Below are 17,952 nucleotides of genomic sequence, written 5' to 3'. Positions count from 1 at the left end.
TTGCTGTAGTTCAATATTTGCTTTATTAGAACCTCAGTCTATGTCCTCCTAGATATTCCCTATACTTCCTCTAGCATAATGCTCGTTATACTGTATTATAACATCCTGCACTTCTGTTCATCTCACTGGACTGTAAATTCCATGAGAATGGGAGCCTTTTCTGTGTGCTTCACTGACATTTCCCCAAGCCTGGCTCTGTACCTGGAATGCAGTAGGCACCAAGTGTGTATTGAATGAAAAACTGGGCTGGGCACGGTGGCTCATGCCTGTAATCCCAGCACTTTGGGAGGCTGAGGTGGGCAGATCACCTGAGGTCAGGAGATCGAGACCAGCCTGACCAACACGGAGAAACCCCACTTCTACTAAAAATTCAAAAATTAGCTGGGCATGGTGGTGTGCACCTGTAGTCCCAGCTACTCGGGAGGCTGAGGCAGGAGAATCGCTTGAACCTGGGAGGCAGAGGTTGCGGTGAGCCAAGATCACGCCATTGTGTTCCAGCCTGGGCAACAAGAGTGAAACTTTGTCTCAAAAAAAAAAAAAAAAAAAGAAAAGAAAAGAAAAACTGGATGTCTGATCTACTCTTGAATTGTCTTTCAGTGTCTGAAAATCATTTGGTTTGGGGTCATGATCAGTATTATGGCCTGTTGACAGTGTGGGCCAATCTGTTCTCCATGCTGGACTGTCACCCTCTTCACCCTGGGCATGGATTGGTCATGGAGTCTTGTTTTTCTAAGTCCTCCTCTTTCCCCAACTCAGATACTTTAGGGATCATCTTGTCGATCCTTGTTTTGAAAGCCCCTCTTAGAACTGTCATTTTTTACGAAGGCCTCCTCATGGGAAGGTGTTGAGGACCTTTGTTCTCATTGCACTGCCAGGAGCCACATTCTTAAATCTAATACCTCCTTATCACACGTGGCTTTGAGGTCTCTCCTAATGTTTCTGCATCAGCAGAGCCAGTTTTTGTCAATGTCCTCATTTCACTACAGTGCCACTCATGATACTGGCTCAGAATTTATCAACATTATGTAATTCAAAATATCTGACCTTTCACATTGTATTCTTATGAATTCTTTAGTATCTTGAGTTCTCATTTTTCTTGCAGCATAGTATTTAATTTTTAAAAATGTTATAGCTATATTAATTGGAAATGTTAAAATCTAGGGATTATTTAGCTGGATATTTGCTTTGGTTTCTTGGTTGGTGAGTCTTTCTCCCCCTTAGTTTTTTTTATTTTCTTAAATATATGCTCACTGTTGCATTAGCATGTTTGTACTAGCTTTGTAGTATCTAGCTGGGATGGAGCCAAATTAACATTTTGTCCTATGGTGATAATACTTTGATATAATTTGTTTCCTTGATTCCTCATGCTTTCGCCTGCCTTCAAGCCATTGCTGTTGTTACCTCTGTCGAGATACTTTTTCTGCCCCTAGATCCATGAACATATCTTTCAGCCCAGCTTTCTTGGCCTGGCTGCTGCCCGTTAGTTCTTCTGATTTCAGTGCAGAGGACATGTCCTCAAAAGCCTTGTTCAGCCCCCTGCTCCTATCTGCCTGCCCCTCCCCATACCAGAGCTCAGTGAGATACCCCTTTTCCTAGTAACAAGCTATAGAGCCCAATACAGTGATCGTGTGTGTATTCATCATTCAGCTTAAAAGCTTCAACATTACTTGAGTGCTTTTGTTGTTGTTGAGATGGAGTTTTGCTCTTGTTGCCCAAGTGGAGTGCAATGGCGCAATCTTGGCTCACTGCAACCTCCGCCTCCCGGGTTCAAGCAATTCTCCTGCCTCAGCCTCCCAAGTAGCTGGGATTACAGGTGTGCGCCACCACGCCTGGCTAATTTTTTATATTTTTAGTAGAAACGGGGTTTCGTCATGTTAGCCAGGCTGGTCTGGAACTCCTGACCTCAGGTGATCCGCCTGCCTCAGCCGCCCAAAGTGCTGGGATTACAGGTGTGAGCCACCACGCCCGGCCTACTTGACAACATTTAAAGCCCCTGTTAATCCTTTCCCAAGTGTGTTCTTCCCAATTCAGCTCCCTTTTCTATTCTACATTTAGTTTTTATCATCCCATTTTAATGCGTGCATTTATTTATTTATATTTTCTTAAATATATATATTTCCTTAAATGATAGATTTTTTTTGCTATTTTAAAGTTTATATAAATTATAGCATATTGTACTTATAAATTTGCTGTTTTCATTCAACATTATGTTTTTGAGATTTATCTGTGTTGACAGACGTAGCTCTAAATTATTCATCTTGGCTGCTATATAGTATGTCATTGTACAGATATACTAGGTTGTTTCCAATATTTCACTATTAAAAACAATGCTGCAAGAAAAAAAGTAAATGCTGGGAAGAGTATTTATGAACATGTGCGAGGGTTCCTCTAGCACCTCACCAGTATTGCCTGACGATAGGGCATGCTGGTATTCAACTCTCCTGCCATCACTAAACACCCTCCAAATGAGTGGACTGACTCATGTTCTCACCTGCAGTGTGATAGAGACCTCATCGCCCTACAGACCACCGCACTTGGTATTACCAGATTTTTAAGTTTTTGCCAATTTGATGAGTGTGGATTAGTATCTTATTGTGACTTAATTCACATTACTTTTATTAGTAATGAGGGTCAGTGTATTTTTATGTTTATTTGTCATTTGAATTTTTTCAATGACTCACTTGTTTATCTCTTTTGCCCATTTTCAGTTTAGTGGTTTGTCTTTTTCTTATTAATTTGTAAAAGTTCTTTATGTATTATGAATACTAGTCTTTTGTGCACTTATATAATTATCTTCTCCCAGTCTGTGGTTGGTTTGTTTTTCTCAGATTGGATTCTATGTCTTTGATTTACAGATTTTTAAAAAATATTGTCAAATTTGTGGTCTTTTCCTTTAAGGTTTGTACCTCTCTGTGTCTCGTTTAAGGAACCCTTTCTTACTTGGAGATCATAAAGATACTCAAATTCTCTCTTTTTTTTTCGCCTATAGTGTGTTCTATGATAGCAAATTCTCTCTTAATAAAGTTACTTTTTACATTGAGTCTTTAATTCCCTTGGAATTTGTTTTTATTTAGGTCTAAGGTAGCGATCTGATTATTTTTCCATTTGGGTAACGTTTGTTATAGCTAATTGTTACTGTAAGAACTACAGTAATTTGTAATGCCTCTGTCATTTGTGAATTTTGACAAATGCATAGGTCTGTTTCTAGGCTCTCAATTCTGTGCCTTTGGTCTATTTCCATATTCTTACCACTCTTAACTTCCAATAGTTTCATGACAGATGTGTATTCCCAGAGTGTCGACTACCTAACGTGGTCATCGTTCCGTTGCTAGGGATTGCCTTCCCTCTACTGTAGGCTCCTTGAATTTTTTCAATATTTTATTCCAAGAAACAAGCACAATGTCTACCAGTTGATAGGTAATCGCTAAATGTTATTGAAGGAAAGAGTAAAACCAGGGACTTAACATCTTAGTTATCGAGTGCTAAATACAGCTAATGGATTATTGGGGTGTGGGGGAGCAATTTTTAAGGAAAAATACGTAGCATTCATTCTTACAGCCTATATTCACTAGGTAACGGAATTTCCTCCAGTAGTTTATATGTTATTTAAAATTAATTATTTGTAGGTTATGTGTTTGAAGAGCTAGCATTTTTCATAATGGCTGGCACGTGGCAGGATTTTGATGAATACAGTGAATGAATTCTTCTAGTTAAGAAAAGAGTCTTCTTAAGAATATTTTTAGGACCAGGGGCGGTGGCTCACACCTGTAATCCCGGCACTTGGGGAGGCTGAGGCAGGCAGATCACAAGGTCAGGAGTTCAAGACCAGCCTGGCCAACACAGTGAAACCCCATCTCTACTAAAAATACAAAAATTAGCCGGGCATGGTGGCACGTGCCTGTAGTCCCAGCTACGTGGGAGGCTGAGGCAGGAGAATCATTTGAACCCAGGAGGTGGAGGTTGTGGTGAGCCGAGTTCACGCCACTGCACTCCAGTTTGGGTGATAGAGTGAGACTCCGTCTCAAAAAAAAAAAAAAAAAAAAAAAAAAAGAACAAATTTTTAGCAGTGAATATGTATTTTATAGAAGACCCTTTTTACAACTTTAAGGAAAGTTATTGGTTGTTCAAAATAATATATTTAAATCATATATTTAAAATATATGATATTTTGAAGACAATATATTAAGTTCCCATGGGCAATGTATTACCACCTGAAGTTGCTGGGTATAAGTTGCACTTTAGTTTTGAAGGACATCTGGGTTGTTTCCAGTTTTGGGTTGTTAAGATAAGGTTGCCATAGACATTCATATATAGGTTTTTGTGTGTACTTGTCTTTATTTTTCTGGGATAAGTGTGCACAAGTCAATTGTTGGATCATATATTTTTAAATATATTACTGAATTCTATATGCTAATATTAAAGGATTTTGTGTGTATGTTTCTGAGGGATATTAATCTGTCTTCATCTGGTTTTTGTTTCACGGTACTACTAGTTTCATAAAATGAATTGGGAAGTGTTCCTTCCTCTTGTGCTTTTTGGGAGATATCGTGGAATTGGTGTTAATTCTACTTTAAATACTTGATAGAATCCTCTAATGAAATCATCTCGGTCTAGATATTTATTTTTGGGGAGTTTTAAAATTACGAGTTCAAGTTCCTTACTAGTTATACAGTTGCTCACATTATCTCTTTCATATTTGGTGAATTTCAGTTGTTTTTGCTTTTTGAAGAATTGGTCCATTTTGTCTAAGTTGTGAAATTTACGTGTGTGTGATTTTTCATAACATTTCCTTATCCTTTTGATGTCTTAGGGTCTGTAGTGATATTCCCGGTTTCATTTCTGATATTGATAATTTGTGTCTTCTCTGTTTTTTCTTTGTCAATCTACTGAGAGTTTTGTCAATTTTATTGATCTTTTCATTGATTTTCTCTACTATTTTTCTATTTTCAATTTATCAATTTCCATATTATTTCCTTTTTCTGCTTGATTTGGGTTGATTTTGCTTTTCTTTTTCTAGGCTTTTTAGGTATAAGCCTAGATTATTGCTTTGAGACTTTTTCTTTTTTCTCATGTGTGCATTTTTAGTGCTATAAATTTTCCTCTCAGCACTGCTCTATCTTTAACCCATACATTTTGACATGTTATAGTTTGTCCAAAAAAAAATTGCATCAGAGTTAAACATGTAAGGGAGAGTTTATTTAAGATTATAGCAACAGGGGAGAGATTGAACTCAACTCCAAATACCACACTGGCAGCTGGAGATTTATAGCCAACAGAGTGGGTGAGGGTTCAGTAGATGGAAAATTACCAAAAAAATCTTGGCTGGGTATCAAGCATGGCGGAGGTGGGGGTGGGGGATTAAAAAAAAAACACACAAACACGGGTTTTTGTGTGGTGTTTGGCTGGAGTAGAATAGTTATTGTCTAAAGGTTTTCTTTCTCGCTAGGCTGTCCTTTTCCTGGTCCTTTGGCTAATGAGAGCAGGCTTTTGTTAGGTTTTGTTTTTTTGTTTTGTTTTGTTGTTGTTTTTGTCTGTGGTTATTGGCATTTCCAGGCTACTGGCTTGTCTGGGACACATGAGGCAAAAAGAAACCTGGGACTCACCTCTGTGAGATTCTTTGGGTCCCATGGTCCCTAGCCAGTCTGCCTTATTTTCTCCACCTTTCCGAGTCTCTTACACTTGCCCAGGGTTTTAGTTGTATCTTGGGACAGGGATAGGAAACGTGTTTACACAACCTTCCTGGAAGCAGAAGTCTCCTTATTGGCAGCTTTAATCGAACAAAATACTTGATAGCACAGGGGTAGTTTTGAGAAACCCTCCAGTGCATATTTTGTTCCCAGCACCTCTTGCTACTTAGAGACTGCCTGCCCAGTGGGGCTGAGGCCTCTATTACTTCAGAGGGAGAGGGAGTTACAGCTGAGAATAAAGGAATCAGTGTTCAGCTCTGGCTTTCAACTAGAACTTGTGAAAGGGCACAGCAGAAACAAGAAAAGTATCGGCATGAGAGATCAAAAAGTGTTTTGTTTTGTTAATTTTTGAATTTCAGAAGCTTCCTTTTAAATATCAAGACTCAAAGCCTTGTATTTTTAGAGTTTAACATTATAAAGGAAGCCATTGAGTAGAGAGGATGCAAGAGACCCACTTCACAGGAGGGAGAGGGTACCTCCTTGGCTTGGAAGAGGTGCTGAGGGGGAGAGCATGAGAGCAGAACCAAGAGCTGAGCACACTTTGAAAGAGTCTTTGAAAGGCTCTGACTTCCTCTGGCCCCTCTGGGTTAGAAACTCAGAGTGTGGGTGGAAAGCCAGAGGAGGGGAATGCCAGCGCCCCATAGGCTGGGTCGCAGTCACCAGGAGTGCCATGCCGAGGGGGCCGGAAGCAGTGCTCTCCAAGGAGCCTGAGAGGGGGCTGGAAGCTCCTGTGGTCCTGGGGTCCTGCACTCCCCTGGTATGGAAACCAAGGCTGCCCATGTTTTCTGGGTTCTCACTGGTCCATGGAGGAGAGCTGTGAGATGGACAGCCAAAAGCCAGGTCCACAGGGAGGGTGCCATTGAGCTTCAGGAGGTAGCAGTGTCGCCAGAGCCAGCACCAGGGCCCAGTTGGCAGAGGACATATGCCAGATGCTGGCTGTGCTGAGAGCACAGAACGCACCGCAGTCCTTCATGAACACTTCACCAACAGAGCAGACAGGGCAAGGACATGGGCGGCCGAGGCCCACAAGGGCAGGGTGGCCACAGCTGGGGACACAGGACCCTCTCTTCAGGTGCCGGGGGGTATGTAGGCTCCCAGCATCATCCACCACCCCAGGCACCACCTTGGGAAGGAGAAGTGTGAGTGGAAGGAGAAGGACAGAGAGGGGAGAGCAGCTGGGCTCTGAATCCACCAGCTGTGAATGCCACACTGACCAAGTGCTTTCCCCACGTGTCTGAACTGGAGGTTAAAATACCACAATCCATGTGTTCAGGCAGACTTTCAGTTGCAGATCACACAAAACCAAACTCAGCTGACCTAAACAATTAAGGGTATGTCTCAGCTTACCTGACCTAGAAGGCCGAAGAAGGGCTAGCTTCAGGCAAGGTCTGATCTGGCAGCCTACATTATATGGGCACACCCAGCTTCTCTCTGCCCTTTCCTCAGCCTCTTTCTTGCATAGCCTCCCCACGGGTCCCAGCAGGCCTGGGCAGTGCTTGCTGGGTTTGTCTCCAGTGGGGATGCAGAGCGCCTCATGCAGCTTCACAGAAGGATGAAGAAGTGCGTCTCACAGATGCCTTGGCAAGTGTCTCCCTGTGTCTCCATGGCCTGACAATGAAGTCTGCTGGTTGGCTTAAAGGAGGGGGGTGGTGGGCACCGTCATGAAGATCTGAGTGCCATTTTCTAAACAAAATGGAAAAGAAAGTATTGTGTGGCCCCAAATAGCTGTGTCCTCCACAAGTGGCAACTTTTTTTTTTTTCCCGAGACAGAATCTCACTCTGTCGTCCAGGCTGGAGTGCAGTGGCGTCATCTTGGCCCACTGCAACCTCCACCTCCCTGATTCAAGCAATGCTCATGCCTCAGCCTCCTGAGTAGCTGGGATTACAGATGTACAACCACCGTACCTGGCTAATTTTTGTATTTTTAGTAGAGATGGGGCTTTGCCATGGTGGCCAGGCTGGTCTTGAACTCCTGGCCTCAAGTGATCCACTCACCTTGGTCTCCCAAAGTGCTGGGATTACAGGCATGAGCCACTGCGTCCAGCCCAAGTGGCAAATTATTTTATTCCTACAGTCCGCAGAAATAAGAGTTTCAAATTTTAAACCTATTCCATGCATCAATTTAACAAATCCTGGCCAGGCGCGGTGGCTCACACCTGTCATCCCAGCACTTTGGGAGGCTGAGGCGGGTGGATCATAAGTTCAGGAGTTCGAGACCAGCCTGACCAACAAGGTGAAACCCCCGTCTCTACTAAAAATAGAAAAATTAGCCAGGTGTGGTGGCTCACGCCTGTAATCCCAGCTACTCAGGAGACTGAGGCAGGACAATCACTTGAACTGGCAGGCAGAGGTTGTAGTGAGCCAAGATTGTGCCACTGCGCTGTAGTCTGGGCGACAGAGTGAGACTCTGTCTCAAAAAAATAAATAAATAAATAAATAATCCCTTTGAATGTACCCAAAAAAAGGTGAAAGAGCTGTTTATTACTTACCTTTTGAGTTCTAATAGGAAGTGTTCTATTCTGTTTTCCAGAACCCCAGCCACTCGTAAGTTGTTATTTCCTGGAGAGTCTTATAAAATTTTCTTCAGGGCACTGACTTGCACCCCCAGATGGAGAGGCCTTTCTTTCCTGATGTAGTCTTTAGGCTCTGTTTTCATTAGGACCCACATAAATGATATAAGTGCTATTCTGAAGTAATTCTAATCAAGGCCTTTACATTGTTGCCATGTTATTTTTCTGCTTTCCTGATGAATATTCCTCCCATGTAATTTAAATATCTATCAAAAGATTTATTAGCAAGGTGTTCATATACCACGTAATTACTGCTAAATCTGCACTATTTGAAACCCAAATGAACTTTTAAAATCTTTATACTTTATTATTTTGAGTGATTTAATATTTTCCTATTTCTATCTAGAGTAAACTGAGCCATCCCCTCATTCCATGCATCACCTCACAGTGGGAAGAGGAGCATTCTGGTACTTTCTGTGCATTGCCTCTTGACAGGGACATATGCAGAGCAGGTTCCACTGTGTGCAGCGCACATTGCTATTTTCTCTTCTATTCAGTTCACCTTTGAAAGTGCTGTTTGTGACCCACTAAGGAACTGGGACCTGCAGTTTAAAATGGATTATCAGGGCCAAAGGCTGGCAGGTGGAGGAGCCTGGCCTCCCTTTGAGTCACGCTGCCCAGCACAGTGACCACAGCCTTGCTGACCCCAGGGGAGCTGCAGGCCCCAAGCTCCGGCCAGCCCTGCTTGGCAGAGGCTCACGCTTCCCCCTGGGGGCCTGGCCCATTTTCGTGGCTCCTCCCTCTCCCCACTCTGCCCTGCTGGTGACCCAGTGTGGCTCTGCCCTTCCCCTCTGACCCTGGGGCTTGTCCCCTTCCCAGAGGAGGGGCTCCTCTCCCTCTGCCCATTTGTTGTGGTCAAGGGTGCTCATCCTTGCTCCTCGGAGTCCACTGCACGAGCATCTCCTTTCCCGGCAGCTTCCACGCCTGCGCACATGCTCACCAGTCTCAACCCTCTTCATTCAGCTTTCCTTCAGGAATATTAGGAGAAAAAAAAAAAAGGCACAGTGATTTCACCTTTTTCTTTTCTTTTTTTTGAGACAGAGTCTCACTCTGTTGCCCAGGCTGGAGTGCAGTGGCACATTCTTGGCTCACTGTAACCTCTGCCTCCCGGGTTCAGAGTAGCTCAGCCTCCCGAGTAGCTGGGATTACAGACATGCTCCACCACACCTGGCTAATTTTTGTATTTTTACTAGAGACCAGCTTTCATCTTATTGGCCAGGCTGGTCTCGAACTGCTGACCTCAAATGATCCGCCCACCTCAACCTCTCAAAGTGCTGGGATTACAGGTATGAGCCACCGTGCCTGGCTGATTTCACCATTTTTAAGCCAGATCTTTGGCTTCTCCTCTGAGCTACCCTGTGGGGGTGGCGATTCCTCAGCTCAACTGGTCACACAGGCTGGAGCCCAGGGGTCCCGGCTGGGCACCAAAGCCTTTGGGCCTCCTGGTATAGCTGTCCCCACCCTTGTTGCCTACACATCTTGGTGCCAGCCTTCCAGCTCCCCACCCACCTTCCTGCTCTCATCCCTCCAGCCGGGAGAGTCAGAAATGCAAGCCCAGCTCCACAGCTCCAATCCCTAAAGTCTCCAGTGGCTCCCAGAGCTCTTGGGGTAACTAATGTCTGGTCTCCTCACCTAGCTCTTAGGGCTTTGGGTGATCTGACCCCACCTGCTTCTCCAACCCCATTTCCTGTCACTCTCCATTCATCATCATTCATTCAACAGATGTTTTCTGAACACCTGTGTGCCAGGATGTTCAGGGTGGTTGCACTGTATGGGTCAAAACTCTATCCTGGCTGGGCACAGTGGCTCATGCCTATAATCCCAGCACTTTGGGAGGCTGAGGTGGGCGGATCACAAGGTCAGGAGTTCGAGACCAACCTGGCCAACATGATGAAACCTTGTCTCGACCAAAAATACAAAAATTAGCTGGGCGTGGTGGCGTACACCTATAATGCCAGCTACTCGGGAGGCTGAGGCAGGAGAATTGTTTGAACCCAGGAGGAGGAGGTTGCAGTGAGCCAAGATCACACCACTGCACTCCAGCCTGGGTTACAGAGTAAGACTCTGTTCCCCCACCGACCCGCCCCCCCGACCGAAGAAACACCTCTGCTCTATGGAGTCTTGGAGATAGAGGGCATGAGACAGCCAATACGCATGTGGAATGAGAAACGATACAGAGGAGAGTGAAATGTGAATGTGTGGAACGTATGTAGTGGGGGGAGGATTGCCAGCCTCGGGAAAGCAGTGTTAAAGAGGTTGGGGAGGGGGCAGCTGAGCAGAAGCGTTAGTGGGTGAGGGGGGCCACGGGAGTGTATCAGGCGGAGCAGGCAGAGGGGGATGCCCATCCAAGCCACTCACAGGGTTCCAGACCCCACATGGGGTCAGGGCCACACTGCCCTTCAGGCTGCAGGTCAGGCTCCACGAGCTGCTTAGGTCAAGTGCAGTGGCATCAGCCTGGCCCAGGTGCCATAGCAGGTGTGCTGCTGTGGCCCTCACTCTGAGCTCTGTGCCAGCTGCCCTTTTCTGTGTTTTTGTTGTGGTTTTCACTTGGATTTTTTTTTAATCAAGAAAAATTATTTCAAGAGACTGCTGGCATTGTCTGGCAGACTCTGGAGGCAACAGAACCTTGGCTTAGGGCAGAACTGAGTTCAAATCTCAGTTCAGTCAATAGATGTGTTACTCTAGCAAGTTACTTAACTTATGGAAACCTCACTTTTCTCATCCATGAAATGATAAAAGCAGCACCTTCTTTGCTAGGTTATTGTGAAAATTATTTATTTTTCGTCTTACTCATTCAGCCACTATTTGTGAATTGCTCCTGTGTGCTGGGCTGTGTAGTAGGTGCTGGGGACACAGTGAAAACGCCGTGGGCCCTGCCCCGGGAGGCTGTGTCCAGAGGGCGGAGTGCCGTGTGGCTGTTCTGCACAGCACCTCTCAGGTGCTTCACACAGCCTGGCACCCAGGAAGGCATGTGTGGGGCGACTGCCACAGCTTTCTCAAGACAAGGCGAACCAGCATGCCCTCAAGCTGGCCAAGACCCTGTGACTATCACTTTCCTTTGGCTTCATTCCAGAGGCTGCAAGGACATAGTCAACACATTAAAAGCAGGGCTGCCATCACCTTTTCCCTATTTCCACCACCTCCCCAGTTTGGCACCTTCCATCTGGAGCTTCAGTCAGGTAGACAGATGAAGATACCCAGGCCCACACAATACCTAGGGAGAAAAGCAACAGGCTCATGTACCTCCTGGGTGCAACCCCTTCACCCACAGCTGAGACTATTCCCTGCATAGCATTTCACTAACAGCTACTGAGATTTTAACAAATGCCACATTGTAGAATTAAAACGTCATCTCAGCACCTTGCCTTTCACTGAATGTTAAATAAAGGCTGTTAACATTCAATTTTTTTAGATCAGTTCTCTTATTTGCAAAAACATACCAAGTTCACCATGAAAACAGATGCTGGGATGTGCCCCATCCACATGGCTGGCACTTTCCCCTGCAACCACTCATGGGAGACTTGGGCTGCCTAGAGCAACCCATGAGGGCTGAGCACAGGTGCCTTCCTCTGCGGGGTTCAGCTGGGCTTATTTAACAGGCAGCTGAGAAGTGATCTCCACACATTTTGATGTCCACAGTAATAGCAGAAAACTGTATACCCTAGAGGAGATTAAAATTGTAAGAAAATTATTCCAGTTTGCTTCCATTTCCGTAGTTTGGGGAACTTAAACCAGTCATTCTGCTGTATGATTGCGTTACTGTGTGCTCTCTCTGCTCAGCTTAGGAGACACATGGGCATGGTCTCCGCCCCCTGGACATTCGTTGGACCTGGGAGATGAAATGTTCATGGGTGGTCAACACGAGGGGACCAGCTTATGTAATGTAAATAACATGATTGACTCCAACAAATTAGGAGTATGCTGGTTCTGAGGCTTTCACCTGCAGAAACATTCAGATATCACCATTTGCTCTCGGCCTGGGTGGCCAGCTCCTCGCCCGAGGAGAGTAATGGGGAGTCTAGCCCCTCCCAGTAGAGGATGCCTGCAGGTAGTGATCGCTTCTCTATTCTTCTTCCACGAACGGTTCCCCTGCGTGCTAGCACGTGGTGTTGGTCTGTGACGGCAGCCTCTTGCTAGAGTGATGTCTGACTTCGATGCTCTCATGGGCGTGTGACAGCCACGCTTTCATCCACACCCCCAGTGTGCTGGGTGACCCCCACAGGCTTCTCCCACATTTGGACTCTCACCTGGTGGGACCCAGCTTCCTCCCAGATGTTCGGACTCTTGTTAGTTGTCGCTTCCCACCACAGTCACTTTGGTCACCCTCGGTCTTTGGTAGTTCACGTGCTGTATGTGCTAATTGCTCACGTAGACACCTGTGAACATGCGTTTACTCATGAGGCGTTAGGGACCGCACTCTGTCTGATGGCTGCTTGCATCACAGAGGCCCATAGAGAAGCGCAACAGTGTTTCATGTGTTTGGAAATGTGAACCCGTGCACATGAACAGACATTCACAGATCTGGTTGGCGCACAGTGCCACAACCAACGGGGAGCATTGGCCATGAAAAGCTTGGCACGGGCTGATATCTCCTCCAGAGAGGCCTTGCTGAAGGCCCATGAAGGTTGGTTACAGAAGAAACACATGTGGTTCTGTGGCCGCTTCCTGTCTCCTGATTTCTTGGAACTCTGCCATGAGTGAGGCTGATTTCCCCAGCCTCACTCCTCAGGGGCCTGAAGTACTCTCTTCTTCCCTCAGAGCACCATGGAGAGTCTCCTGTGACACCCTTTCATTTTGTTCATTTGAACCCTGCGTTATGTGACTTGTATGTGTGATACACACGTCATGACAGACAATAACTCCCAGAAGGCCAGATTTGTGTGCGAGTTCATTTTGCATTGCTGCCCTGCCCTGGGCTGCATATCGTGGTGCTTTCTCTGTAGCGGAACATCATCAGTATTGGGGGGATGCGTGCACAAGGCACAAGCAGAAGGAAGGAGTTTAGTCAAAGGTGGCAATTTGTACGTTACGTGTATTCAATTTTTATTACTGACATGCTTTCAATGCCTCTCTGTCTCACTCATTCAGTAAACACGCACGTATTACATACTCTCTATGTGTGAGGTGCTCCTGGAAAGGGGGATCCAGGTCCCCAGCTGTTCAATGTTGTGATCAGTACTTGGTCTGAACTGAGAGATGTCAAGGATGCTCTTCAGAGCATTGCGACAGACCCCCAGCCTGCTTAATTAGGGAGCTAGAGGGGGTTTCTTCCTTAAGGAAAGGAGGAAGTCTGCTTGTGTGCAGAGTTGAAGGATGAGGAGAAGTCGTGGTATCAAAAAGGTGGGGAGGTTAAAACAATAATGAGATCCCACTACATACCTATTAGAACGACTAAGATCAAAAAGCAAAACAAACAAACAAACAAAAACCTTACATTATTAATTGGTGAGGGTGTGGAGCAACAGGCACTCATTCATTGCTGGTGGAATGAAAAATGGTACAGCCACTTTTTGAGTTTGGCAGTTTCTTTCAGAACTAAATACCATATGATCCAGCCATTACACACCTAGGCATCCACCAAATTAATTTGAAAACTTATGTCCACACAAGAACCTGCACACAAATGCTTATGGCATCTTTATTCATAATCACCAAAAACTGGAAACAACCAAGATGTCTTTTTAGAAGTGAATAGATAAATAAACTGTGACACATTCATACTGAGAAATATTATTCAGTGATAAAAAGGAATAAGCTACAAAGCCATAAAAAGGCATGGATGAATCTTAAATTCATATTGCCAAATGAAATAAATCAATCTGGAAAGGCTACATACCACACGATTCCAAATTATGTGACATTTTGGAAAAGGTAAAACTGTAGAGACAGTAAACAGATGAGTGGTTTCCAAAAGTTCAGAGCTGGCACTTGGGGATGAGGTTGGATAAGTAAAGCTCCGGGGATTGTTTAGGGTGGTAAAACTATTTTGTATGATACTATGATGGTGGATAGCTGACACTATGCATTTGTCAAAACCAGTAGAATGTACAACAGCAAGAGTGAACTATAATGTATGTAAATTTTTAAAAGTCATTTATGAAGTCGGGGGATCTCAGGATGGGAGACAGAATGTGACATATCAATCTAATTATATTAAATTTGTGTGAAACAACCTCACTGGGGAAAGTTGTTGGGGGGCAGGGGGAGAAAAGAGATGCTGACCTGAAACAAATGAAGTCTTAAAGACAAAAGACAGAAGCAACTGAACACAATTATTGCACTCTAGTTAATAAAGTTGTTTTCCACAGGGGTACAGGTGAACAATTCTGCTACCACTATGTACATATACTGGAATTAAACATGCAGTATTTGTCTGTCTATACCTGGTTTACTTCACTTAGCATAATGGCCTCCAGGCTTATCCATGTTGCTGCGAATGACAGGATGTCATTCTTTTTATAGCAGAATAGTATTTCATTGTGTATATTTACCACATTTTCTTTATCCATTCACCCATTGATGGGCACTTAGGCTGATTCCATATCTCGACTGTTGTGAACGGGGCTGCAGTAAACATGGGAGTGCAGATACTTATTTGTCATACTGATTTCCTTTCTTTTCCATACATCCCCTGCAGTGGAATTGCTGGATCATATGGCATTTTAATTTTTCTTTTTTTGAGGAACCTCCATATTGTTTTCCATAGTGGCTGCACTAATTTACTTTCCCATCAACAGTGTATCAGAGTTCCCCCTTTCTTTGCATTATTGCCAGCATGTTATTATTTTTTTTTTGCCATTTTTTATAATAGCCATGTAAATTTACATCAGGCTGGCCTCAAACTCCTAGGCACAAGTGATCCTCCTGCCTTGGGTTCCCAAAGTGCTGGGATTACAGGTGGGATCCACTGTGCCCAGCCACAAGCTATTTTTATATTTCATATTCTACCACTTCAAATAAGATGCAAAAGGCTTACAAAAGCCATTGAACTCAAAAAAGCTGATTTATTATATTTACCCAGATACTGACCATTTCTGTTGCTCATCTTTCATTCCTGAAGTTCCAGGTTTCCCTTTGGAAGCATTTCCCTTCAGCCTGAAGAATTTCCTGTAGCATTTCTTTTAGAGCAGGTCTGCAGATGACAGAGTACTTTAATTTTTATTCATCTGAGAATGTCTTTCACTCACCTTCATTCCTGGAGGATAGAATAAAGAGCTCTGAGCTGGCAGTTCTTTCAGTCTGTGGAAGTTGTGGCTCCATCGTCTTCTGGTCTGCATGGTCCCTGACAGGAAATCTGCAGTCACTCACATTGCTGTTCCTCAGCATGAAAAGTGTCATTTTACCCTGGCTAGTTTCAAGATGATTGTTTTTAAATCACAGTTTTTTCAGCAGTTTGATTATGATGTTTCTGGGCCTGGTTATCTTTTAATTTACCATATTTAGGGTTGTTCAGCTTCTCAAATTGGAAAAAGTATGTCTTTCACTAAATTTCAGAATTTGAAGCCATTATTTCTTTAAGAAAACTTTTTTCTGCACAATTCTCTTTCTTTTCTCTAGGAACTAAGAGAACACAATTTGATATTGTATTTTGATATTAGCCCACGGGTCCTTGAGTCTTCGTTTATTGTTCTTCCCTTCTTTAGATTGGATCATTTCTATTGATCTCTCTTCAAATTCAATAGCTGTTTTCTCTGTCATCTCTACACTATTATTGAGCTTATCCTGTAAATATTGGGTATTTTTTGAGGTATCATGATTCTAATGTATAGAAAACTTGAGAGCCACTGACTTAATACCCCAAGGCCTTCATGTCCTCATCTTAAAAAAATGAGGATGACAATGTGGCCTTACCACTTCCCAGGGCTTCTAGGGGGAACTAAGGAGCATCGCTGTAAGATTGCAGAACTTTGATGCTTGGCACAATTCATCAGATTTAGCCAGGGAGTCAAGACCAACTAATAATGCCCAGTGAGTTATATTCCCAGACAAAGCAGGGTATTATTGTTCAAGGTACTGCCAAGAATCCAAAGGATGTTGTGACAGAAATTCTCATGATTTGAATAGTTGAAACGGGCTAGAAGCATGTGAACTATTGCACATTGCCCAAGTTGTAAAAGTGTGAAGGTGCTTAACAGATGGCCCTAAGAGTTTGCAGGGGACGTAGCACAAGCCACCAAGTTTAGGACAGGCTAAGACAGAGGCAGGTACGAAGTGCCAGGAGCAGTGAGGGAGGGGAATGACCAGCATCAAAGAGACCAGAATTTTCATCTTAAAATGTGTTCTAAAATAAAAGTACAATATACAAATTTCACATAAATCTACCATTAGCGTATGTTGTAGGAATTTTTAAGTTAACTGAGTTCATAATTTGGGCTGCTGTAAAAAGAACAACTGTACATAATTATGTTAAGGGTCACACAGGCTAGAGTCAAAAGGAATTGTTCTCAAATCTGCTAAGTACATTTAGTGGTGTATTCATCAAAATTATGTTTTGATATTAGACAACTGTATTAAGTATTAATGTGCTTATGCATGTTACATTGGCTTACTTGTTTTAATGTTTAATAAAATGTGATGTACATTAAATACCCTAAGTAGTACAGATTAAGAGTAGATATTTTAACTAAAGCTAGTCTCTTATTATTAACAGAATATCCAAGGTATCTCCAAGCACCCAATTCAGATTACTACACCTAAGAATTTTAAAGGTAACTCATTTCTTACTACCTTGCTAAAGTCTCTGATAACTCTCTTTTGAGATAGGGTGTCACTCTGTCACCCAGGCTAGAGTGCAGTTGTGCGATCACGGCTCACTGCAGCCTTGACCTCCTGGACTCAGGTGATTCTCCCACCTCAATCTCCTGGGTAGCTGGGCCTACAGGCACACACCACCATACTTGGCTAATTTGTATGTGTGTGTATTTTTTGTGGAGATGAGGTTTTGCCATATTGTCAAGGCTGGTCTCAAACTCTTGGGCGCAAGTGATCCTCCCACCTCGGCCTCCCAAAGTGCTGGGATTACAGGTGTGAGCCAGTGTGCCCTTTTTAACATTTTTTAAAAAGTTACTTGTCATTGATTTTCTATATAACTAACTGCTTCACCTTCCTGAAGTTCTCTGTATTTGCATGACCAGGATTTAAACATACATTGAAAGAATAAAGAACAGCTAAAGTGATATGGTACCTCCCTGTTAGCAGTTTACAAGTGGAAATGGATGATAATTATATCAGGAAAGCAGCTTTCCTCCTGCCATCTCTCCCCCACCAGCCTCCCAATAAAGAAAAAACAAACATATAATAGCACTGGTGCTTATTAAAGTTTGAACATTACTGGAAATGTTTATAAAAGCACACTAACACTCTTAAAAAGAGTTTAAGAGCTCATTATAAAGCACATGAACACTCTTCTTTCTTTTAAGCTATTCTGCTGTGATGCTGATGGGTACATTTCTAAAAAAGAAAAAGTTCAAATCTGAGCAAATGAGAGTTCTGCTGCCCATGCCCTGTACACGTCCTACCCTTGGCAGTGGCGCTCCTGCCCCTGTGCTGGGGGCCCTGCTGTGCAGGAAGGTCCTGGCAAAACAATGAAGCCCAATGAGCAGTCTTGTCTTGTCCTCTTCTCTCCCCTCCCCTCCCCTCCCCTCCCCTCCCCTCTCCTCTCCTCCCCTCTTCTCTCCTCTTCTCTCCTCTTCTCT

General features: G+C 43.9%; 1 protein-coding gene across 3 annotated transcripts in view; it reads left to right on the top strand.

Moving 5' to 3' along the window:
• Positions 1 to 17,952, top strand: part of POLN (DNA polymerase nu) — a 170,944-nt gene that overhangs the window by 93,796 nt on the left and 59,196 nt on the right. For all 3 annotated transcript variants that reach the window (XM_063808588.1, XM_054683714.2, XM_063808589.1), the window contains one exon: positions 16,908 to 16,965. In XM_063808588.1, the coding sequence (XP_063664658.1) occupies positions 16,908 to 16,965 (58 nt within the window). The remainder of the gene's footprint in view (positions 1 to 16,907; positions 16,966 to 17,952) is intronic.

The sequence above is a fragment of the Pan troglodytes genome, chromosome 3, assembly GCF_028858775.2.
Source record: "Pan troglodytes isolate AG18354 chromosome 3, NHGRI_mPanTro3-v2.0_pri, whole genome shotgun sequence".
Lineage (NCBI taxonomy): Eukaryota > Metazoa > Chordata > Mammalia > Primates > Hominidae > Pan > Pan troglodytes.
This window is presented reverse-complemented; position numbering and strand designations above follow the sequence as displayed.